Raw genomic sequence first — 19,416 nt, 5'->3', positions numbered from 1 at the left:
TTCATGGGGTCGGAAAGAGTCAGACACGACTGAGCGACTGAACTGAACTGAAAAAGACCTACAGCTAGAATCATACTTAATTGTGAAAAACACTATCTCATAATGTCGGGAACAAAGCAAGGATGCTTGCTCTCACCACTTTTATTTTGTGATAGATTAGCCTAGAGAGGGGACTAGAAGTCCTAGTCAGTACACTAAGGAAGAGGAGGAAAAGGATCCAAATTGGAAAGGAAAAAAGAAGTACGAGTGTCTTTATTTGCACAGACCATGGTAACCTATATTTAAAATCCTAAGAAACATATTTTTTTAAAAATCCACTAGAACTAAAAAATGAGTTGTGTAGGGTTTCCGGATACAAGTCCAATATACAGAAATCAATTTTATTTCTATATACTGGTACTGAAGAGTCAGAAATTGAAATTAAAATAAAGCAATAATAGTATAAATTATGAAATGCTTAACAATTTGGACAAAATGTGACAGACCAATACACTGAAAACTACCATCTGAGCTGAAATTAAACAAGATTTAAACAAAGGAGAGTGTACCATGTTCATGAATTGTATGACTCAATATTGCTAAGATACCATTTATACCAAAACTTATCTGTAGCATGACTGCAATCCCAAAATTCCAGCAGAGATTTTTTTTCAGAAATTGACAAGCAGATTAAAAATTTTTATATGGAAATGCCAAGGACCTAGAATAGCCACAACATTGTTGAAAAAGAATAAAGTGGGAAGACTTAAACTATTTCATTTCAGGACTTATTATGAAGCTATAGTAAATAAGATACTATGTTATTGCTGTGTAAATAGACATATTAATTAGTGGAATAGAATAAAGAGTCTGGATCTAGACCAACACATGTATATTCAACTGATATTTTACAAACATTCTAAGTCAACAGGAGAAAAATAACCTTTTTAACAAACAATGCTAAATAATTAGATAATAATAGACAAATTAATTAATCTTGACCCTTGCCTCACACCTTATACTAAAATTAATGCAAAATGGAATGCAGACATAAATATAATACTAAAAATATAAAATATCTAGAACAGAAAGAGACAATTTCATTGGCCTTGATTTTCATAAAGATTTCTCATGTAGAACACAAAAGCACAAACTGAATAGAAAAAATAAATTAGACTCTATCAAATTTTAAATGTTTGCTCTTGAAAGTCTTTGCAAACAATTATCCAAGAAAGGCCTTCTTTGAAAACATGTAAAGAACTCTTACAATTCAATAATAAGAGGACAAAGACTCCAGTCAAAACTGGGAGAAAGATTTGAGCAGACATTTCACAAGGCAAAAGTGAAAGAAAAAGCGAAAATATATTTAGGGAGATGGACAGGAAGTAAATACATAAGATGTTCAGCGTCATTTAATATTAAGGAAATGTAAATTAAAACCACTATTAGATACCACTACACATCTACTAAAAGGACTAAAATTAAAAAGACTGTTCATACCAACATGAGTGAGGATATGGAGGAACTGAAACTCTTATACACTGCTGATGGGAGTGTAAAATGATACAACTGTGTTAGAAAGCAGTTTAACAATTTCTTAAAAACTTAAGCACAAATCTCCCATCTGAGCCAGGCATTCCACAGCTAGGTATTTTTTAGGAGAAATGAAAGCGTATGTACACAAAAATACATGTAAATGAATATTCATAAGACTTTTATTTGTACTAGCCAAAAACTGAAAACAACTCAAATTTTTATAACCAGATGAGTAGATAAATTGTGACATACCCATATATTAGACTACTAATTAGCATTGAAAGGAATGAGACTACTGATATACATAACATAGTTGAATTTCACAATAATTATGCTGAATGAAAGAAGTCAGTCAAAAAGTACTACATACAATTTGACTATATTAGTATAAAATTCTATAAAATATAAATTAATCCATAGAGCTGGAAGAGCATCAGTGGCTTGGTCTAGGTTGGGGAATACTAGAGAAGGTAGAAGAAAATTTCTGGGAGTGACTTTATGTTCATTATTTTGGTCTCATCATTGAAAACATATGTCAAAATATTAAATTATATTTGCGAATGTATAGTGTACTATGTGGGCTTCCCGGGTGGCGCAATCATAAAGAAGCCACCTGCCAATGCAGGAGACAAAACAGACTCAGGTTCGATCCTGGGATTGGAAGGTCCCCTGGGGAAAGAAACAGCAACAGATTCCAGTATTTTTGCCTGGAAAATTTCATGGACAGAGGAGCCTGGGGGGCTACAGTCCAAGGGATCGCAAAGAGTCAGACATGACTGAGTGACTGAACAAAACTGAGATAGCATTAAAGACATGAGAAAAATGAGAGCACTGAAATAGAGCAGTTAAATCCTGAGGCACTTCAATTGTTTTTTTAAAGATTTTTTGATGTGGACAATTAAGGTCTTTTTTGAATTTAGTACAATACTGCTTTTTTTATGTTTTGGTTTTTTGCCCCCAAAGCATGTGGAATCTTCGATCTCTGACCAGTAATTGAACTTGCTCCCCACCACATTGGAAGGCAAAGTCTTAACCACTTGATTACCAGGGAGGTCCCCTGAAAGACTTTAAGAAGCCAAAGTATATAAAGGAGTCAGTAAATAATGTGGAATTGGAGTAGCTAGTACATTGAGAGGGAAATCACAAAAGATAGTATCCTGAAAAGTATTTTCAGAAGAAGGAAATAATCAACTCTGGAAAAAATGCTGCTAATAGGTCTAGTCAGCTGAAGACCATTACATTAGCATTTAGGTAATTTATAACTTAGGCAAGAATAATTGAGTGAAGAGTTGGGGGTAAAAACTTGATGGAAGTGTACTCAAGGGAGAATGTGAGGGAAGGAATAGAAGACAGTGATTATAGATAAGCTTTTGAGAAATTTTTTTAAATGTAAAAATAAAGTGATACCTGGAAGGGGAATGGGATCGAAAGAGAGATTTTTGAAGATGGAAAAGTGATGGCATGTATATATGCTGAAGGGAAAAATTCTTTAGAAAGGAAAAATTGGTATTCTTGAAAACACCAGAGGAAGTACAAGTGGACAAGTGGAGCTTGGTCTTAGCTAGAGCATAGACAGTTCATCAAGACAGAATATGTGGTACTGATGCTACAGGTTAATATATGCATTGAAAGGAGATTTGGGAAATTTTGTTCTTCATTCAATCAGTTCAGTCAATCAGTTGTGTCCAACTCTTTGCAAACCCCTGGACTGCAGCACGCCAGGCTTCCCTGTCCATCACCAACTCCCAAGTTGTTCTTCATTTTTGTTAGTGAAATCATCATCATTTGAAGGTGGTGATAGGAAAGGATGTATTAGAGTTTTGAAGAGACATGAAAGCACAAAATAGTTACTGAGAAGGCAAAATGTGGATTGGGAAAATGCAGCATGATACCTAAGCCCAAGAAAGACGCCCCTTGAATTTCATGATCATAAATTTAAAGCCAACATGGTTGAGAATTTTTGTTTAGTTATGTTCAGTAACATGGATGAATGGACAGAGTTGTCTGAGAGTTGTATTTAATCCAGGTTGTAGTTTTGTCAAGCAATTAAAATGATAACAAGGTCATAAATAACTTGAAGATATATGGATGAAAGTGATTACCGTGACCATTAAATTTAACCCAGATACAGAGGGAAATGGCGACATGAAATAAGGCACAGTGAAATCTCTGGTAGAATCCATCAGTAGTCAGATAGGTCCTGGTCATTAGAAAGTACTGTTGCATCCAGAGTACTACAATTTGTGAGCTGGCAACACAGATAGTGGAGATCCAATCCTTGTAGCTGGCAGTAGGGAGAAGTTGCAGTTTTGATGTGACAGAGCCTAGGATATGTCCATTGGAGTGGATAGAAGAAAGACCATTGGAGAAGAGAAAGTTGAAAAACTATGAAGTGGAAGGATTAGAAGGATTCTCTTTACGACCATTTGTTGGGATCCTTTAATGGACCGGAACCTGGTGGTCCGGAGTCGACGATAAGAAAGTGAAAGAAAGAAAGAAAAATAGAGAGAGAGAGAGAGAGAGAGAGAAGGAAGGACACCAGGACCCAAGTCTCTGGTGGAACAAGGGTGCTTTATTGAATTCTGTGTGAGTAATATATACCATATTACAAGGTAGCTTCTTCAGATAAAGATCAAAAGACCAGACTTTACAAGTTACCAAGGAAACAAGGAGCAATAGAGGCCATAAGGCCAAAAGGCAATCCATATCAAGAGGGTCATAAATAATCCCTTTCACCATATGGAAAAGCTAATGAAGGAAATCCTATGCAAGAATCCCATTTTTTTAATCTCAATCCTGGGAGTGGCTTGCCACTCTGCTTGCTTCTATCAGGAACTGATAAGGAACAGAGGGCTCAAGAGAGAGAGGAAACAGCACACAGGAATCCAACTGTTAAACATTCCCTGAGAACCATTGACATTACCAATAATTATGACAGCAGGGATACTTTGAGAGATTGGCTTTGAACCAAGAGCTGAAACTCATGGAAGAGGTAGGAGCGACTCAAGGACCGGTGGATGATTCCACCATGAAGAAGTGATGGTCTTTAAATATGAGATTCATAACGATGGGTTCAGAAAGGAGAAGGTTTAATAACAGAAAGGAAGGCCTTCCCTCGAAGTCCAGTGGTTAAGACTTCACCTTCCAATACAGCGGGTGTAGGTTCAATCCCTCATTGGGGAGCTAAGATCCCACATGCCTCACAGCCCCACCAAAAAATGAAAATATAAAACAAAGGCAACATTGTAACAAATCCAATAAAGAATTTTAAAATAGTCCACATCCAAAAAGTCCTTTAAAAAAAAAAAAAGAAGCAACAGCAGCAGCAAAGTAAGGCAAATTGGAAACCGGTGCTTCCAATGTGGTATAAAATAGAGAACAATGCATCTAGCATTGATCGCAGCAGCCAGAGAGGCAGTGTATTCAGGGAAAGACCAAGTTTAAGTGAGAGCAAGAATGTGAGGCAAAATGTGTCAGGAAAGAGGCTGAAAGTAAAGGGAATTATACTTGCGGTTACTCATGAGTTCAAAAAAAAATCTCAAGAGAATGATCTCATTTCAGGACTGAGAGAGAGATAGGAGATGAGGGACAATACAGGAGAGTGCACAGCCATATGGGAATTAGAATGGCGCTGACAAGCATGATCAGGGAATCCCTTGCTTCTCATGGCGGTGATCAACATAAGAGAGATGATGGCCACAGTAAGATCAATCACGATGATGCCAGGGCTTTCGGGGGTAGAAAGATGGGAGTTCTTTCCAGGAGTCTGCAGCCTCCTAGTGCTTCCCACTTTTTTCTAAAATATTTTTTCCACTATTTTCCTTTCTTTTTTTGGTCATGCTGAAAAGCCTTCAGAATTTGGGGCAGCATGCACAATCTTAGTTCCCTGACAAGGGATCAAACCTATGCCCCCTGCACTGGGAGAACAGAGCCTTAGCCACTGGACTGCCAAGGAAGTCCCGACTTCTTTTTTAAAATTAACTTTTATTGGAGTATAATTGATTTATAATATTGTGTTACAGAACAACCTCTTGACCATTGCCAAGAGAAGTTTGGAGTAGGCTACTGCAGGTTGGCTTTGAGCCTGAAGTCTCCCCACTCAATAATGCCTGTGGACACATCTGAGCACTTTGGAAATAAAAAGCTTCTTGGGAAAAAAAAAAAGAAAAACTGCTGGGGGTGTGTCTTAGAGATTTAATTTTTATTCATTTCATATGAAGCAATTGCTTTAAATATTTATAATACATTAATGTAGTACAATGAATCTTAAGTATTGAATCAATAATTTGTCAAGTACTGTGCAAAGCACTTTATGTATATTATTTAACCCTTAATCCAAGTATTGTCTTCCTACTTTATAGATGCAGATATTATTGCTCAGAAAAGTTTAGATAACCTACTTGAGTTCATACTGCTAGCAAGTGGCAGAGACACATTGGCATCAAAGTCTATCAGATTTCAAAGACCATAATATATCATCAGAACTGGGGTGATTAAGTCTGCAGTAAATATCAATAAGGTTATTTTTAGGAAATTTTGCAATTCTATTGACCTATGGAGGTTAGCATAGTATTGATCTTGAAAGAACTGTTGCAATGTCTTTCCTCTGACCACTTCTGTTCTTCCACAAGTCATGCAAAGAAAACGGTCTAAGGGCTTAAACAGTCACACAAGAAAAAGAGCAAATGTTCTTTGATCTCTGGAAACGCTCCAGAATTTCACCAGAGATTGGATTAGATTAGAAAGGGTCTAGTTAACTTGTACTGTTTTACCTTCAATCTTTGTACGGTTGTCTCAAAACAAGGTGGTGCAACTAGAGTAGAATAGAAATTTAGAGAGAAAATCATTAGCATAGGAACACCTGAACTGTACCCCGACTCTGAATGAAAGGGAAGCACACAAAATCAATTCCTCCAGCTCTGCTACAGTGGTTCTCAAAATCGGGTGTCACGCCAAAGGTCACTTGAGTGCTTATTAAGAAATAGTAATCTTTGGTCAACTGAATCAGAATCTCCTGGGTGTGGGGACCTGACTGCTATAGATGCTGACTCTGCTGAGGAATATTTGGGAGGCTGAACCCTAATCTTCTCAGCCCCAGATCTTCTTTCCTCAGTTCAGTTCAGTTCAGTTACCTTTAATTGAGAAAACAGAGATTTCCTAAACCTTTCCCCTCTGCACTTTCTTGTTCTTCCCGTGGTTCCAAGAGTTCCAAGAATAAGCTTGGATAGAACTAATCGATCAAATAACTGAGATACAGGGCTTAAATAAATATTGTTGCAGCAGTATTAAAGATTATCCTGCAGAAGTGATAAGGGATAACATTATTTTTATGTATGCATCTTCACATTACAACATAAGTATGTGCATATATATATTCACATGTGTATGTGCATATCTATGTACATACATATACATTCACGTTGCTATCTCTATATAATAGCTATATATATATATATATACATGCACATATCTCTATACATATATTAAGCATGCTGCATAATAAATAAATAACATACATGCATAAAACATATATAATATACATTATTTATTCATGTGAGAGAAGAAAAGTACAAATCTTACTTATAAGAAATAGAGTATTTCTGTCATATCAACAAATAAGGATTTCACAGCCATCTATGAATCTGGCACTTCAATGTGAATTTCTGAGCCCCAAGGATGCCCAGGAAGAACAATACCTGCTATCAAGCAGCCATTAGTCACTCCCTAAGGTGAGCACTGAGGAGCTAGGGGAAGGGGTGGAAAACACCAAATACTGGCCCCAGATAGCTGAGATGCATATGAAAGGAATGATTTCAGTGAGCCCAAACTCTTGTATCTTCCCACATACAGAAAAGCACTAAATTCCTTGAGATATCTGCTTTTCCTTTATTAACAATAATCTTTTGATGTTCAGACTACCTGTCCTTTCTTGCAAACCTCTCTATAACCTGACTCCTCCCCCTGCCTCCTCAGAGCAATTCTCTCAAGGTTACATGAGATGCTGTCTCCTGGGCTTGTTGTTGTTGTTCAGAAGCTAAGTCATGCCCGATTCTCTGTGACACCATGAACTGTAGCACTCCAGGCTTCTCTGACCTTCACTGTCTCCCAGAGTTTCCTCAAACTCATGTCTATTGAGTCAGTGAAGCCATCCAACCATCTCATCCTCTGTCTCCCCTTCTCCTCTTGCCCTCAGTCTTTCCCAGCATCAGGTCTTTTCCAATGAATCTGCTAACTGTATCAGGTGGCCAAAGTACTGGACCTTCAGCTTCAGCATCAGTCCTTCCCATGAATATTCAGGGTTGACAAGTTTGATCTTCTTGCTATCCAAGGAACTCTCAAGAGTCTTCTCCAGCACCACAGTTTGGAAGCATCAATTCTTCGGCACTCAACCTTCTTTATGGTACAGCTCTCACATTCGTACATGACTACTGGAAAAATAATAGCTTTGACTAAATGGAACCTTTGTCAGCAAAGTGATTTTCTGCTTTTGAATATGCTGTCTAGGTTTGTCACCGCTTTTCTTCCAAGGAGCAAGTGTCTTTTAATTCCATGGCTACAGTTACCATCTCATGTTTGAAGTCCTAAAAATTCCCACCAAATAAAGCATAACACTCAACTTCTGGACTGTGACAATTTTTTAAGTTGACACTTACATCATTAAGTGTGAAGGAGACCTGGGTCTGATCCCTGGGTTAGGAAGATCCCCTGGAGAAGGGAATGGCTACCCACTTAAGTATTCTTGCCTGGGAAATTCCATGGACAGAGGAGCCTGGCGGGCTACAGTCCATGAGGTCTCAAAGAGTTGGACACAACTGAGTGACTAACACTTTCACTTTGACTTAACTTCTGTACACCTCCAGAACAGAGTCCAATGACTGGGGTAAAGAGGTATAATAGGGATTCAAAAGTGTTCCAGTGAGTGAATGAAATAATGAGAGCGTGAAACTTCATACCTCCTCAAGACAACTTGCAACTGGATCAAGCTCTCCCCTTCTCTAAAAATCAGGTTAATAGAAATCATGATCTATCTTTCTGCAGACATTGATATAAGAAATCTATCATGCAAAATAGTCTTGACTTCCATCATCTTTAAAAAATTTTGTCATTTAGAAAATCTATCTTGTAATAAATTGGCACTTTTACTATTCCATATGGGACATCTGGTATCCAGAGACATCATGTTAGAATTGCACCCAAGTACCAAACAAAAGAGAGCTTCCTGGAAGCTCAGTTGGTAAAGAATCTACCTGCAATGCAGGAAACCTGAGTTTGATACATGGATCAGGAACATACGCTGGAGAAGGGAATGGCAACCCACTCCAGTAGTCTTGCCTGGAGAATTCTATGAACAGAGGAGCCTGGAGGGTTACAGTCCATGAGGTTGCAGATAGTGGGACACAACTGAGCACCTTTCACAACAAAAAGAATCAAACAAAATTAGTGTATTTGATCCTTTGAATATTAAAGCACTCTATAGACAAGTTTTAAAAATTGCCTTGTAGTCTTCTTTATATGGAAGAGTTTTAATACTTTAGATAATCTGTTGTATTTGTATTTTTAAAGAAAAATATGCAAACTGAGTAAGCAAATATAAATTATTCTCAGAAATAAAGCTTAATTTTTGAACTTTTATATACAAATATTTGGTAAGTTCTGAGACATTATTAACACAATTTTTAAAATATAAGTGTGCAGTGGAGATTCTTATAATAAGTGGTCAATTTTCTTCTATTTGCCTAGGACAATGACCTAATAAGATAGTTAATCATCATTGGACTGAAAAAAGAAATAACCCAGCTAACTATTTAGCAAGACTCTGACAGCAGATAAAGGGATAGACCTGTGGTTGTTGCTGTGGGATCCTAAGTCCAGGTAAGAAAGAACCTTTGAAATTCTCAAACTTCAGTGTTTCTCTTATGTGAGAAACTTCCACAACTTTCAAGGATAAAAATTGTTTTTATGGACATGATAAATATTACACATTTTATGCTGTGTGTCTTCCATATGCTTATATTCTAAGCCCTTAAAACCTATCTTCTAGAGGTAGCTGAGCCTCAGGCTTGTGTTTTTGAAAATAAAAGACAGAAAATCAGACATTGATAATTTAACAATAAAGTCTGAAATCCCATTCCTATTACTTTCTATCCAAGTGGAACTTCAAGTCTGAAAAAATGAACCTCCAGTTATCTTCTCAAAACATGCTCCAAGGCAATTATTATCACTGACTATATAGAATTATTAAACTCACTCTTGATTTCTTTGATTCCAACTGGATAATGTGGGTTGAAGTGTTAGCTGGCAAGCATTGAGAAATGGGATGTGTCTCAAAGCTACTTACCCACCTCGATGTTACTTGTTTCAAATCAAGTTTGACTCAGGGGGAGGAAATAGGTCTCCAAGATTATTTTGTCTCTGATTCAATGAGAAAAAGTTCTGCTCAGCCCAGTTTCTGGCACAAATTATGGACTCAAAAATATCGGTTCCCTTCTCCAATTCAGGAAGATGGCTAGCCTAATAATTATTGTTAAGGTTATTTAATTAAAAATTATTAAGTTATTTACAGACTTGTAAAAGATCTAAGAAGTTAGTGAATGCTGTTTTCCCTTTCTTCCCCCCTCTCAGTACCACCAGTATAGGTCAGACTAAAATGTCATGATGTTTAGAGTCAACTCTGAATTGATATTCCACTCTTTTAATTAATTTGTAGTGATTTATTACAATTTAATCTTTTTCCAGAAATAAGGTAAAAGTGCCTACGTTTCCAATTTTTTATCTGGATATTTTTCCCAATATGTAGGAGAGAGGTGGGGATAAGTAGTCTGTCTGGGAAAGTAGTAGAAATACAAAGAAAAGGAATGATTCTGTTTAATTAATTAAAATAAAGTGGAGTTGTGGTTATGGTGAGGTCAGGCATGACCATAGTCTCTCTGAAAGGTGCTTAGAGTACACTAAGCTCTTTTTAATAAGTCCAAACTCTACCTGCTTTTTCAGCCTGGTTCCAGAGGTATTTTCTCTATGAAACCGTTTTAGGCCATTCTAATTATAATTCATTACATTGTTTTTTCTGCTCATTTTGACTATCTACTATGTGGAAGGCAGCATTTGACACTTTGTAAAGACATAAAGATGAATTCAGGGCTTCTCAGGTGGCTCAGTGGTAAAGAATCTGCCTGACAGTGCAGGAGAGGCAAGAGATGTGGGTTTGATACCCAGATTGGGAAGATCCCCTGGAGAAGGAAATGGCAACTCACTCCAGTATTCTTCACAGACAATTCCATGGACAGAGGAGCCTGGTGGGCTACAGTCTATAGGGTTGTGAAAAGTCAGACACAACTGAGTACGCAAAGATGAATTAAGCATGTTTGTCTTCCTAGATCTTGTCACGTAGATATGCAGAAAATGTAACAAAATTTTCTTTCTTTTAAAAAAAATTTTTTTTATTTATTTGGTTGTGCTGTGAACAGATTTTCTCTAGTCGTGGTAAGTAGGGACTATTCTTCCTAGGGGCTCAGTAGTTGCAGCTCGAGGGCTCTAGAACACAGGCTCAATAGTTGCGGTGTGGGCTTAGTTCCTCTGTGGTATGTGGACTCTTCCTGGACCAGGGATCGATCCCATGTCCTCTGCATTGGCAGGCGGATTCCTATCCACTGTACCATCAGGAAAATCCCCAAATTTTATTTCTAATAGATAATTGCTAATAATTTATTTAATCTAATCTAGTGTGTGACTCTATGCTACCTTATTTGTTAATTCAAGTTTCCCTCTATAAATTTATCTTCCTAAATTATAATCTCACTGAAACTAGAAATTTGTGTGTGTGTGTGTGTGTGTGTGTGTGTTTCCCCTTCATTTTGTGTTTCAGTACTCAGTGAAATGTGAAACCCGAGCTCTGTTCATGGAGCCGAAGAATGAAATCTGCAAACTTGCAAACACTCACACAGGCAAAGTTTATCTTAAATGATAGAGATACAAAGCTCACAGCCTAGACACTGAGAGGGGGTGAAGAGCCCCCAGAAGGCGGGGGTTGCAGCAGTTTTATATCTTTACTAGTATCAAACTGTATATCTTTGGTTGGCTGGTGACTTTAATATACATCATTTTTGACCAATCAGTTTGAGTATCGCAAAGTCCAGATTGTCATTTTTATGGCTTTTTTGGATCCCCCATTTCTCAGTTTCTCTAGACATTGTGATGCCATCCCTCAACCCCCTCTTAAGACCCCAGACCATTATTTAGGAACCAAAGGTATGTTTAAGAGTTAATGATCTTCTTAGAGTTTGGTGTTTTGTTTTGTTTTGTTTTCCCCTTGATAAACTGGACAGCAAGTAATGATTGTCTTATCCTTGGTCTGAATGTTTTATGGCCCTCCAGACCAGGGAGGTATTCCTCTGATGCGTGGTAATTGGAACAAAGAGTGAGATGCTTACTTGGGAAGAGAAAAAACAATGAAATTAAAAAGAACCGAGGTCTCAGAGTCTTAGACTGTCTAGCATTTCTGCCTCATCAGGACATAATAAATCCTACATGAATATTTGTGGAATTATTGATCGATGGATGTTGACCTTGAGGTTTTTCTCATTTCTGAATTGTTAACGTGAAATAAAACACTTTTTCTCTCTCAAAAGGTGATCACTTTGAACTAAACATCAACAACAACTGGAAACATTCACATGATATATGCAGTTCAATGATGGACCAAAATCATCATTCGGATAAGACAGCAGAGACACAACCTTCCGAGAAAAAGACAACTAGAAACTGCTGCAATGGATTCAAGGTGGAATGAGTTTTGTATTTTCAAACTAAAATAAGTAAAAGGGGGAATTTCTATTTCAAGAAAAGGCAGCCAGTCTTTTTAAAAGAACATTTATATTTCAAATTAGAGTTTTTGAAAGAAGCATACATTAAAATACAGAATGATACTTATCTTGGTATACATCAGTCTTTAAATCAGAAAAAGTATTTCTTTAGTGACATTTCTGGCTTAGAATTTATTAATGTTGAAAATTTAGAAAGATTTTGGAATCCTCTCTTCATTCTTGATGGAACAAAAGGTACTTACAAAAAATATGATTCAAATAAAAGTAGTCTTTGTATAATGGATAATATGTTTTTTAAAAAAATCTTATATTTGACCTATTGACAGAGAAGATTTATCAGTCTTGTGAATCACTTTGTGGTCTTGATCTATTTAATTTTTTAAAAAGAAAATAGCATTTTTATTCTATTAATTTAAATAATATAGTCTGATGGAAAAGAGATCTGTTATAACTAAAAGACCTGGCCCAAAAGCCTAGTTGATGACTTGGGATGGTCAGTTAATTTTTCCGTATGCAATGGGTAAAAGTGATAATCCTGTCTCTTGCTTTTGTCATAAAACCATGAAGCACTGAATGATATAGACTGTATTGGGATTTTCACAGACAGGGAAAAGCAATCCTTGAGCACAGTATTAAGGAAATCAAGACTAACGGAAATTGGGAAGTTTGCATGAAGCCATCTAGATTGTAAATGGAAAACTCTTGGATCAAAGCCTTTTCATAAATTTATTTTTTTAATGAAGAATAATTGCTTTACAGAATTTTGTTGTTTTCTGTCAAACTTCAAAATGAATCAGCCATAGGTATACATATTCCCTCCCTTTTGAATTCCCTCCCACCTCCCTCCCCATCCCACCCCTCTAAGTTGATACAGAGGCCCTCTTTGAGTTTCCTGAGCCATACAGCAAATTCCCGTTGGCTATCTATTTTACATATGGTAATAAAGCCTTTAAACCCTCATAGGGCTTCCCAGGTGATGCTAGTGGTAATACAGAACCTGCCTGCCAATGTAGGAGACATAAGAGATGCGGATTTGATCCCTGGGTCAGGAAGATCCCCTGGAGGAGAGCATGGCAACCCACTCCAGTATTCCTGTCTGGAGAATCACATGAGAGAGGAGCCTAGTAGGCTATGGTCCAAGTGTCACAGAGTCAGACATGACTGAGCGCTCACACATGCAGAGAAGACTAGAAGAAATCAAAAACTCAACCAGGGCTCACGTTGATCATTATTTAAAATGTTTTCCTCAAATTTATAGTTTTATCTAGTTGAATAAAGACCAGAGATTAAACTCAATTGCAATCGTGTTATATAAGGTCTTTTTTAACTTTGTCCAGGGAACATAAGGTCTGTTTGTTTTTCAGAGATTACTGGTAAAGTCTATTCTGATGAAATATTTAAGTAATATTTAAGCCAAGAAGCAGTCACCAGGAGAAGCTACTGGCTAATGCATTTGGACCAATTCTATTGTCTAGGGGTAGCATGATGTGCTGGATTATTTTGCTTTTAAACATCGGCAGTTGTAGTGATTTCATTTGCATGTGTATCCAAGATGACGACAAACTAGCTAAAGCAAATAAAGTTGCCTGTGCAGTCTCTTGAAGCATATTTATAGAAAAGCTTCAAGTTAGCAAGTCATCAGTGCATATAAACTATGTTAATTGCAGTCCAATAATAAAGACCAGAGAAACAATCACAATAATAGTATATTGAGCACTTACTGTTATGCAAGACACTATACCAGTGTTTTATTTTTTGTTTTCATTTTGGTTACACTGGATGTGTAATAATCCAACCAGTCCATCCTAAAGGAAATCAGTCTGAATATTCATTGGGAGGACTGATGCTGAAGCTGAAGCTCCAATACTTTGGCCACCTGATGCAAAGAACTGACTCATTGGAAAAGACCCTTATGCTGGGAAAGAATGATGGTGGGAAAAGGGGACGACAGAGGATGGGATGGTTGGATAGCATCACCAACTCAATGGACATGAGTTTGAGTAAACCCCGGGAGTTGGTGATGGATAGGGAGGCCTGGTGCACTGCAGTCCTTGGGATTGCAAAGAGTCAGACACAACTGAGCAACTGAACTGAACTGAGCACTGGCTGTGCAGGCTTTCTCTAGTTATGGCAGATGGAGCTTCTCAATGTGGTGGCTTCCCTTGTTGCAGAACTCTAGGTGTATGGGCTTCAGTAATTGTGGTGCATGGGCTTAGTTGCTCCATGGCATGTGGAACATTCCCAGACCAGGGACTGAACCTGTGTGCCCTGCACTGGCAGGATTCTCATCCACTGTACCACCAGGGAAGTCCTGTCCTAGTGTTTCAGTTCTGCATGCGTGTGTACTCAGTTGCTTCAATTGTATCTGACTCTTTGTGACCCTAGACTCTTTGTGACTGTAGACTGCCAGGTTCCTCTGTCCATGGAACTCTTCAGGCAAGAATACTGGAGTGGGTTGCCATGTCCTCCTCCAGGGGATCTTCCCAACCCAGAGATTGAACCAGCATCTCCTGCATTGCAGGTGGATTTGTTTTCATGGAGCCACTAGGGAAGCCTGTTTTAGTACTACTAGTGGGTGTATTAATTATCACAATTCAGTCAGCCATGTGCTATTATCTCCTTTTTCAGATGGAGAAAAAAAACTTTAAGAGGTTGAATGACTTCCTCTAGGTCCCTAAGTGGTAAGTGGTGAATCCAAGGTCTGAACTCAGGCAGCCTGAAATCCCATGATCTCAATGGTACTCCATGTTGCTAAAGTATCTGTGAGTTTCCATAATATTGCTATCTTCAAGATGTTCTGGTAAGCATGGATTTATAAATGGATTTTTAAATAATCCTTGTCATTCTATACTTCCAAATATTCCCCTTCATACCAAATAATTCAGCTTCAAGCAAACATATGTGCCCACACACATACAAATGCACATGTTGTTTCTGAGGAGTGTATATAGACTCAGCATGTACAGTGTGTAAAAGTGCAAATAGATAGCAAATAATCTCGAATAACAACAGCATGGTATGATTCTTTCTTACCCCTTTCCTTCAATTTTTGAGCAGAATCAAGTAAGTTATGAAAACCCTGCCAGTACACTGCTCATCTTTATACTTGTTTCTGTGCTTCAGATGTCTTGTACTGCTGTGTTATAATGAAAATTCTTTAAAAACATAAAAGTAATGTATCATCATCAAAAAAATATAAATAACAGGGAAAAGTAAAAGTTGTCTCAGTCCACCTTCATTCCTATTCCTTTTCCAGAAATCATTAGGATAACTATCCTATTTTTATCCACCAATAGAATCACAATCCCACAGTTTTCCTCTGGCTCATTGCCTCTGTCCTATTGCTATTTCTCAAGATGCAAAGTGCAATTCTGACTTGGAGAAACTTGTACTTACTGTTTCCTCATCTGAAATATTCTTCTCCCAGATCTTGCACTTTCATCTCACTCAAATCTCTGTTTAAACATTACCTCATCCCTGACCACTACACCATATATCACCCATATATATGGATAGCATTTCCTGTACATAACTCTTCAACCAAATTGATTTTTTTCATAGCATTTATCACCACTTGACACTGACATGCAAATGTACACATATGTATAGGTGTGTGTGCATATCTATGTCCTTAATGGAATAAAACAACACAAATTTTTGTAATAATCATACAATTCTGAAGTCGAGAAGTCTGAAATAGGTCTCACTGGGCTAAAACCAAGGTTTTGGTAGGGTTGTGTTCCTTTCTGGAGACTCTAGAGAAAAGTTAATTTCCTTGTCTTTTCCAGTTTCTAGAAACTGTCCAAAGTTCTTGACTAATAACTCTCTTCCATATTCAAAGCTAGTGATGGTCAATCAAATACTTGTTACATTGCATCACATTGTTGTTGAATTTTCTTCTCTCTCATCCATGCTTAAAGATGAGATTGGGATTACACTGAGTTAACAAAGACAGCATAGGACAATCTCTTCAAGGTCATCTGATTAGCAACCTTAACTCCATTTGCAAACTTAATATCCCCTTACCATGTTACCTAATATATTCATGGTTAGACAGAGTAATGTCATGCAAAGATGCGCAGGTCCTAATCTCCAAAACCTGTAAATATAATTTTTTCCTTGGAGGAAGTCATTTATTCTCTCTGTATCTAATATTTTTCATCTGTGAAAGGGAAATGTTAGCATCTGAGTGACAGAATTATGCTGAGAAATAAAGCCACTAATGGAAGTTCAGCAGTAGAACAACATCTGGTGTATAGTACTATTAGTAGCTAGCTACCATTGTTTTTATTGCTTCTCTCTGGTGTATAGTACTATTAGTAGCTAGCTACCATTGCTTTTATTGCTTCTCTCTGGTGTATAGTACTATTAGTAGCTAGCTACCATTGCTTTTATTGCTTCTCTCTGGTGTATAGTACTATTAGTAGCTAGCTACCATTGTTTTTATTGCTTCTCTCTGGTGTATAGTACTATTAGTACCTAGCTACCATTGTTTTTATTGCTTCTCTCTGGTGTATAGTACTATTAGTACCTAGCTACCATTGTTTTTATTGCTTCTCTCTGGTGTATAGTACTATTAGTACCTAGCTACCATTGTTTTTATTGCTTCTCTCTGGTGTATAGTACTATTAGTAGCTAGCTACCATTGTTTTTATTGCTTCTCTCTGGTGTATAGTACTATTAGTACCTAGCTACCATTGTTTTTATTGCTTCTCTCTGGTGTATAGTACTATTAGTACCTAGCTACCATTGTTTTTATTGCTTCTCTCTGGTGTATAGTACTATTAGTAGCTAGCTACCATTGCTTTTATTGCTTCTCTCTGGTGTATAGTACTATTAGTAGCTAGCTACCATTGCTTTTATTGCTTCTCTCTGGTGTATAGTACTATTAGTAGCTAGCTACCATTGCTTTTATTGCTTCTCTCTGGTGTATAGTACTATTAGTAGCTAGCTACCATTGCTTTTATTGCTTCTCTCTGGTGTATAGTACTATTAGTAGCTAGCTACCATTGCTTTTATTGCTTCTCTCTGGTGTATAGTACTATTAGTAGCTAGCTACCATTGCTTTTATTGCTTCTCTCTGGTGTATAGTACTATTAGTAGCTAGCTACCATTGCTTTTATTGCTTCTCTCTGGTGTATAGTACTATTAGTAGCTAGCTACCATTGCTTTTATTGCTTCTCTCTGGTGTATAGTACTATTAGTAGCTAGCTACCATTGTTTTTATTGCTTCTCTCTGGTGTATAGTACTATTAGTAGCTAGCTACCATTGTTTTTATTGCTTCTCTCTGGTGTATAGTACTATTAGTAGCTAGCTACCATTGTTTTTATTGCTTCTCTCTGGTGTATAGTACTATTAGTAGCTAGCTACCATTGTTTTTATTGCTTCTCTCTGGTGTATAGTACTATTAGTAGCTAGCTACCATTGTTTTTATTGCTTCTCTCTGGTGTATAGTACTATTAGTAGCTAGCTACCATTGTTCTTATTGCTTCTCTCTGGTGTATAGTACTATTAGTAGCTAGCTACCATTGTTTTTATTGCTTCTCTCTGGTGTATAGTACTATTAGTAGCTAGCTACCATTGTTTTTATTGCTTCTCTCTGGTGTATAGTACTATTAGTAGCTAGCTACCATTGTTTTTATTGCTTCTCTCTGGTGTATAGTACTATTAGTAGCTAGCTACCATTGTTTTTATTGCTTCTCTCTGGTGTATAGTACTATTAGTAGCTAGCTACCATTGCTTTTATTGCTTCTCTCTGGTGTATAGTACTATTAGTAGCTAGCTACCATTGCTTTTATTGCTTCTCTCTGGTGTATAGTACTATTAGTAGCTAGCTACCATTGCTTTTATTGCTTCTCTCTGGTGTATAGTACTATTAGTAGCTAGCTACCATTGCTTTTATTGCTTCTCTCTGGTGTATAGTACTATTAGTAGCTAGCTACCATTGCTTTTATTGCTTCTCTCTGGTGTATAGTACTATTAGTAGCTAGCTGCCATTGCTTTTATTGCTTCTCTCTGGTGTATAGTACTATTAGTAGCTAGCTGCCATTGTTTTTATTGCTTCTCTCTGGTGTATAGTACTATTAGTAGCTAGCTGCCATTGTTTTTATTGCTTCTCTCTGGTGTATAGTACTATTAGTAGCTAGCTGCCATTGCTTTTATTGCTTCTCTCTGGTGTATAGTACTATTAGTAGCTAGCTGCCATTGCTTTTATTGCTTCTCTCTGGTGTATAGTACTATTAGTAGCTAGCTGCCATTGCTTTTATTGCTTCTCTCTGGTGTATAGTACTATTAGTAGCTAGCTGCCATTGCTTTTATTGCTTCTCTCTGGTGTATAGTACTATTAGTAGCTAGCTGCCATTGTTTTTATTGCTTCTCTCTGGTGTATAGTACTATTAGTAGCTAGCTACCATTGTTTTTATTGCTTCTCTCTGGTGTATAGTACTATTAGTACCTAGCTACCATTGCTTTTATTGCTTCTCTCTGGTGTATAGTACTATTAGTAGCTAGCTACCATTGCTTTTATTGCTTCTCTCTGGTGTATAGTACTATTAGTAGCTGGCTACCATTGCTTTTATTGCTTCTCTCTGGTGTATAGTACTATTAGTAGCTAGCTACCATTGCTTTTATTGCTTCTCTCTGGTGTATAGTACTATTAGTAGCTAGCTACCATTGCTTTTATTGCTTCTCTCTGGTGTATAGTACTATTAGTAGCTAGCTACCATTGTTTTTATTGCTTCTCTCTGGTGTATAGTACTATTAGTACCTAGCTACCATTGCTTTTATTGCTTCTCTCTGGTGTATAGTACTATTAGTACCTAGCTACCATTGTTTTTATTGCTTCTCTCTGGTGTATAGTACTATTAGTACCTAGCTACCATTGCTTTTATTGCTTCTCTCTGGTGTATAGTACTATTAGTACCTAGCTACCATTGCTTTTATTGCTTCTCTCTGGTGTATAGTACTATTAGTACCTAGCTACCATTGCTTTTATTGCTTCTCTCTGGTGTATAGTACTATTAGTACCTAGCTACCATTGCTTTTATTGCTTCTCTCTGGTGTATAGTACTATTAGTACCT

At 37.2% G+C, this 19,416-nt stretch overlaps 1 protein-coding gene across 2 annotated transcripts in view; it reads left to right on the top strand.

Moving 5' to 3' along the window:
• Positions 1-9,267: 9,267 nt before the first annotated feature.
• Positions 9,268-19,416, top strand: part of SLCO1B3 (solute carrier organic anion transporter family member 1B3) — an 83,952-nt gene continuing 73,803 nt past the window's right edge. The window contains exons 1-2 of one of the 2 annotated variants that reach the window (XM_086401849.1): positions 9,268-9,387; positions 12,141-12,292. In XM_086401849.1, coding sequence (XP_086257975.1) covers positions 12,203-12,292 — 90 coding nt within the window. In that variant the 5' untranslated portion in view covers positions 9,268-9,387; positions 12,141-12,202. Of the gene's footprint in view, positions 9,388-12,140; positions 12,293-14,963; positions 15,017-19,416 lie in introns of those variants that run through there. The other variant, XM_086401850.1, reaches the window with a different exon arrangement.

This window comes from Bos grunniens, chromosome 5 (assembly GCF_055505025.1).
Source record: "Bos grunniens cultivar Pamir isolate PY7600 chromosome 5, Bosgru_T2T1.0, whole genome shotgun sequence".
NCBI classification, from domain to species: domain Eukaryota; kingdom Metazoa; phylum Chordata; class Mammalia; order Artiodactyla; family Bovidae; genus Bos; species Bos grunniens.
Note: the sequence above shows the minus strand (reverse complement) of the source record. Positions and strands in the feature narration are given on the sequence as shown.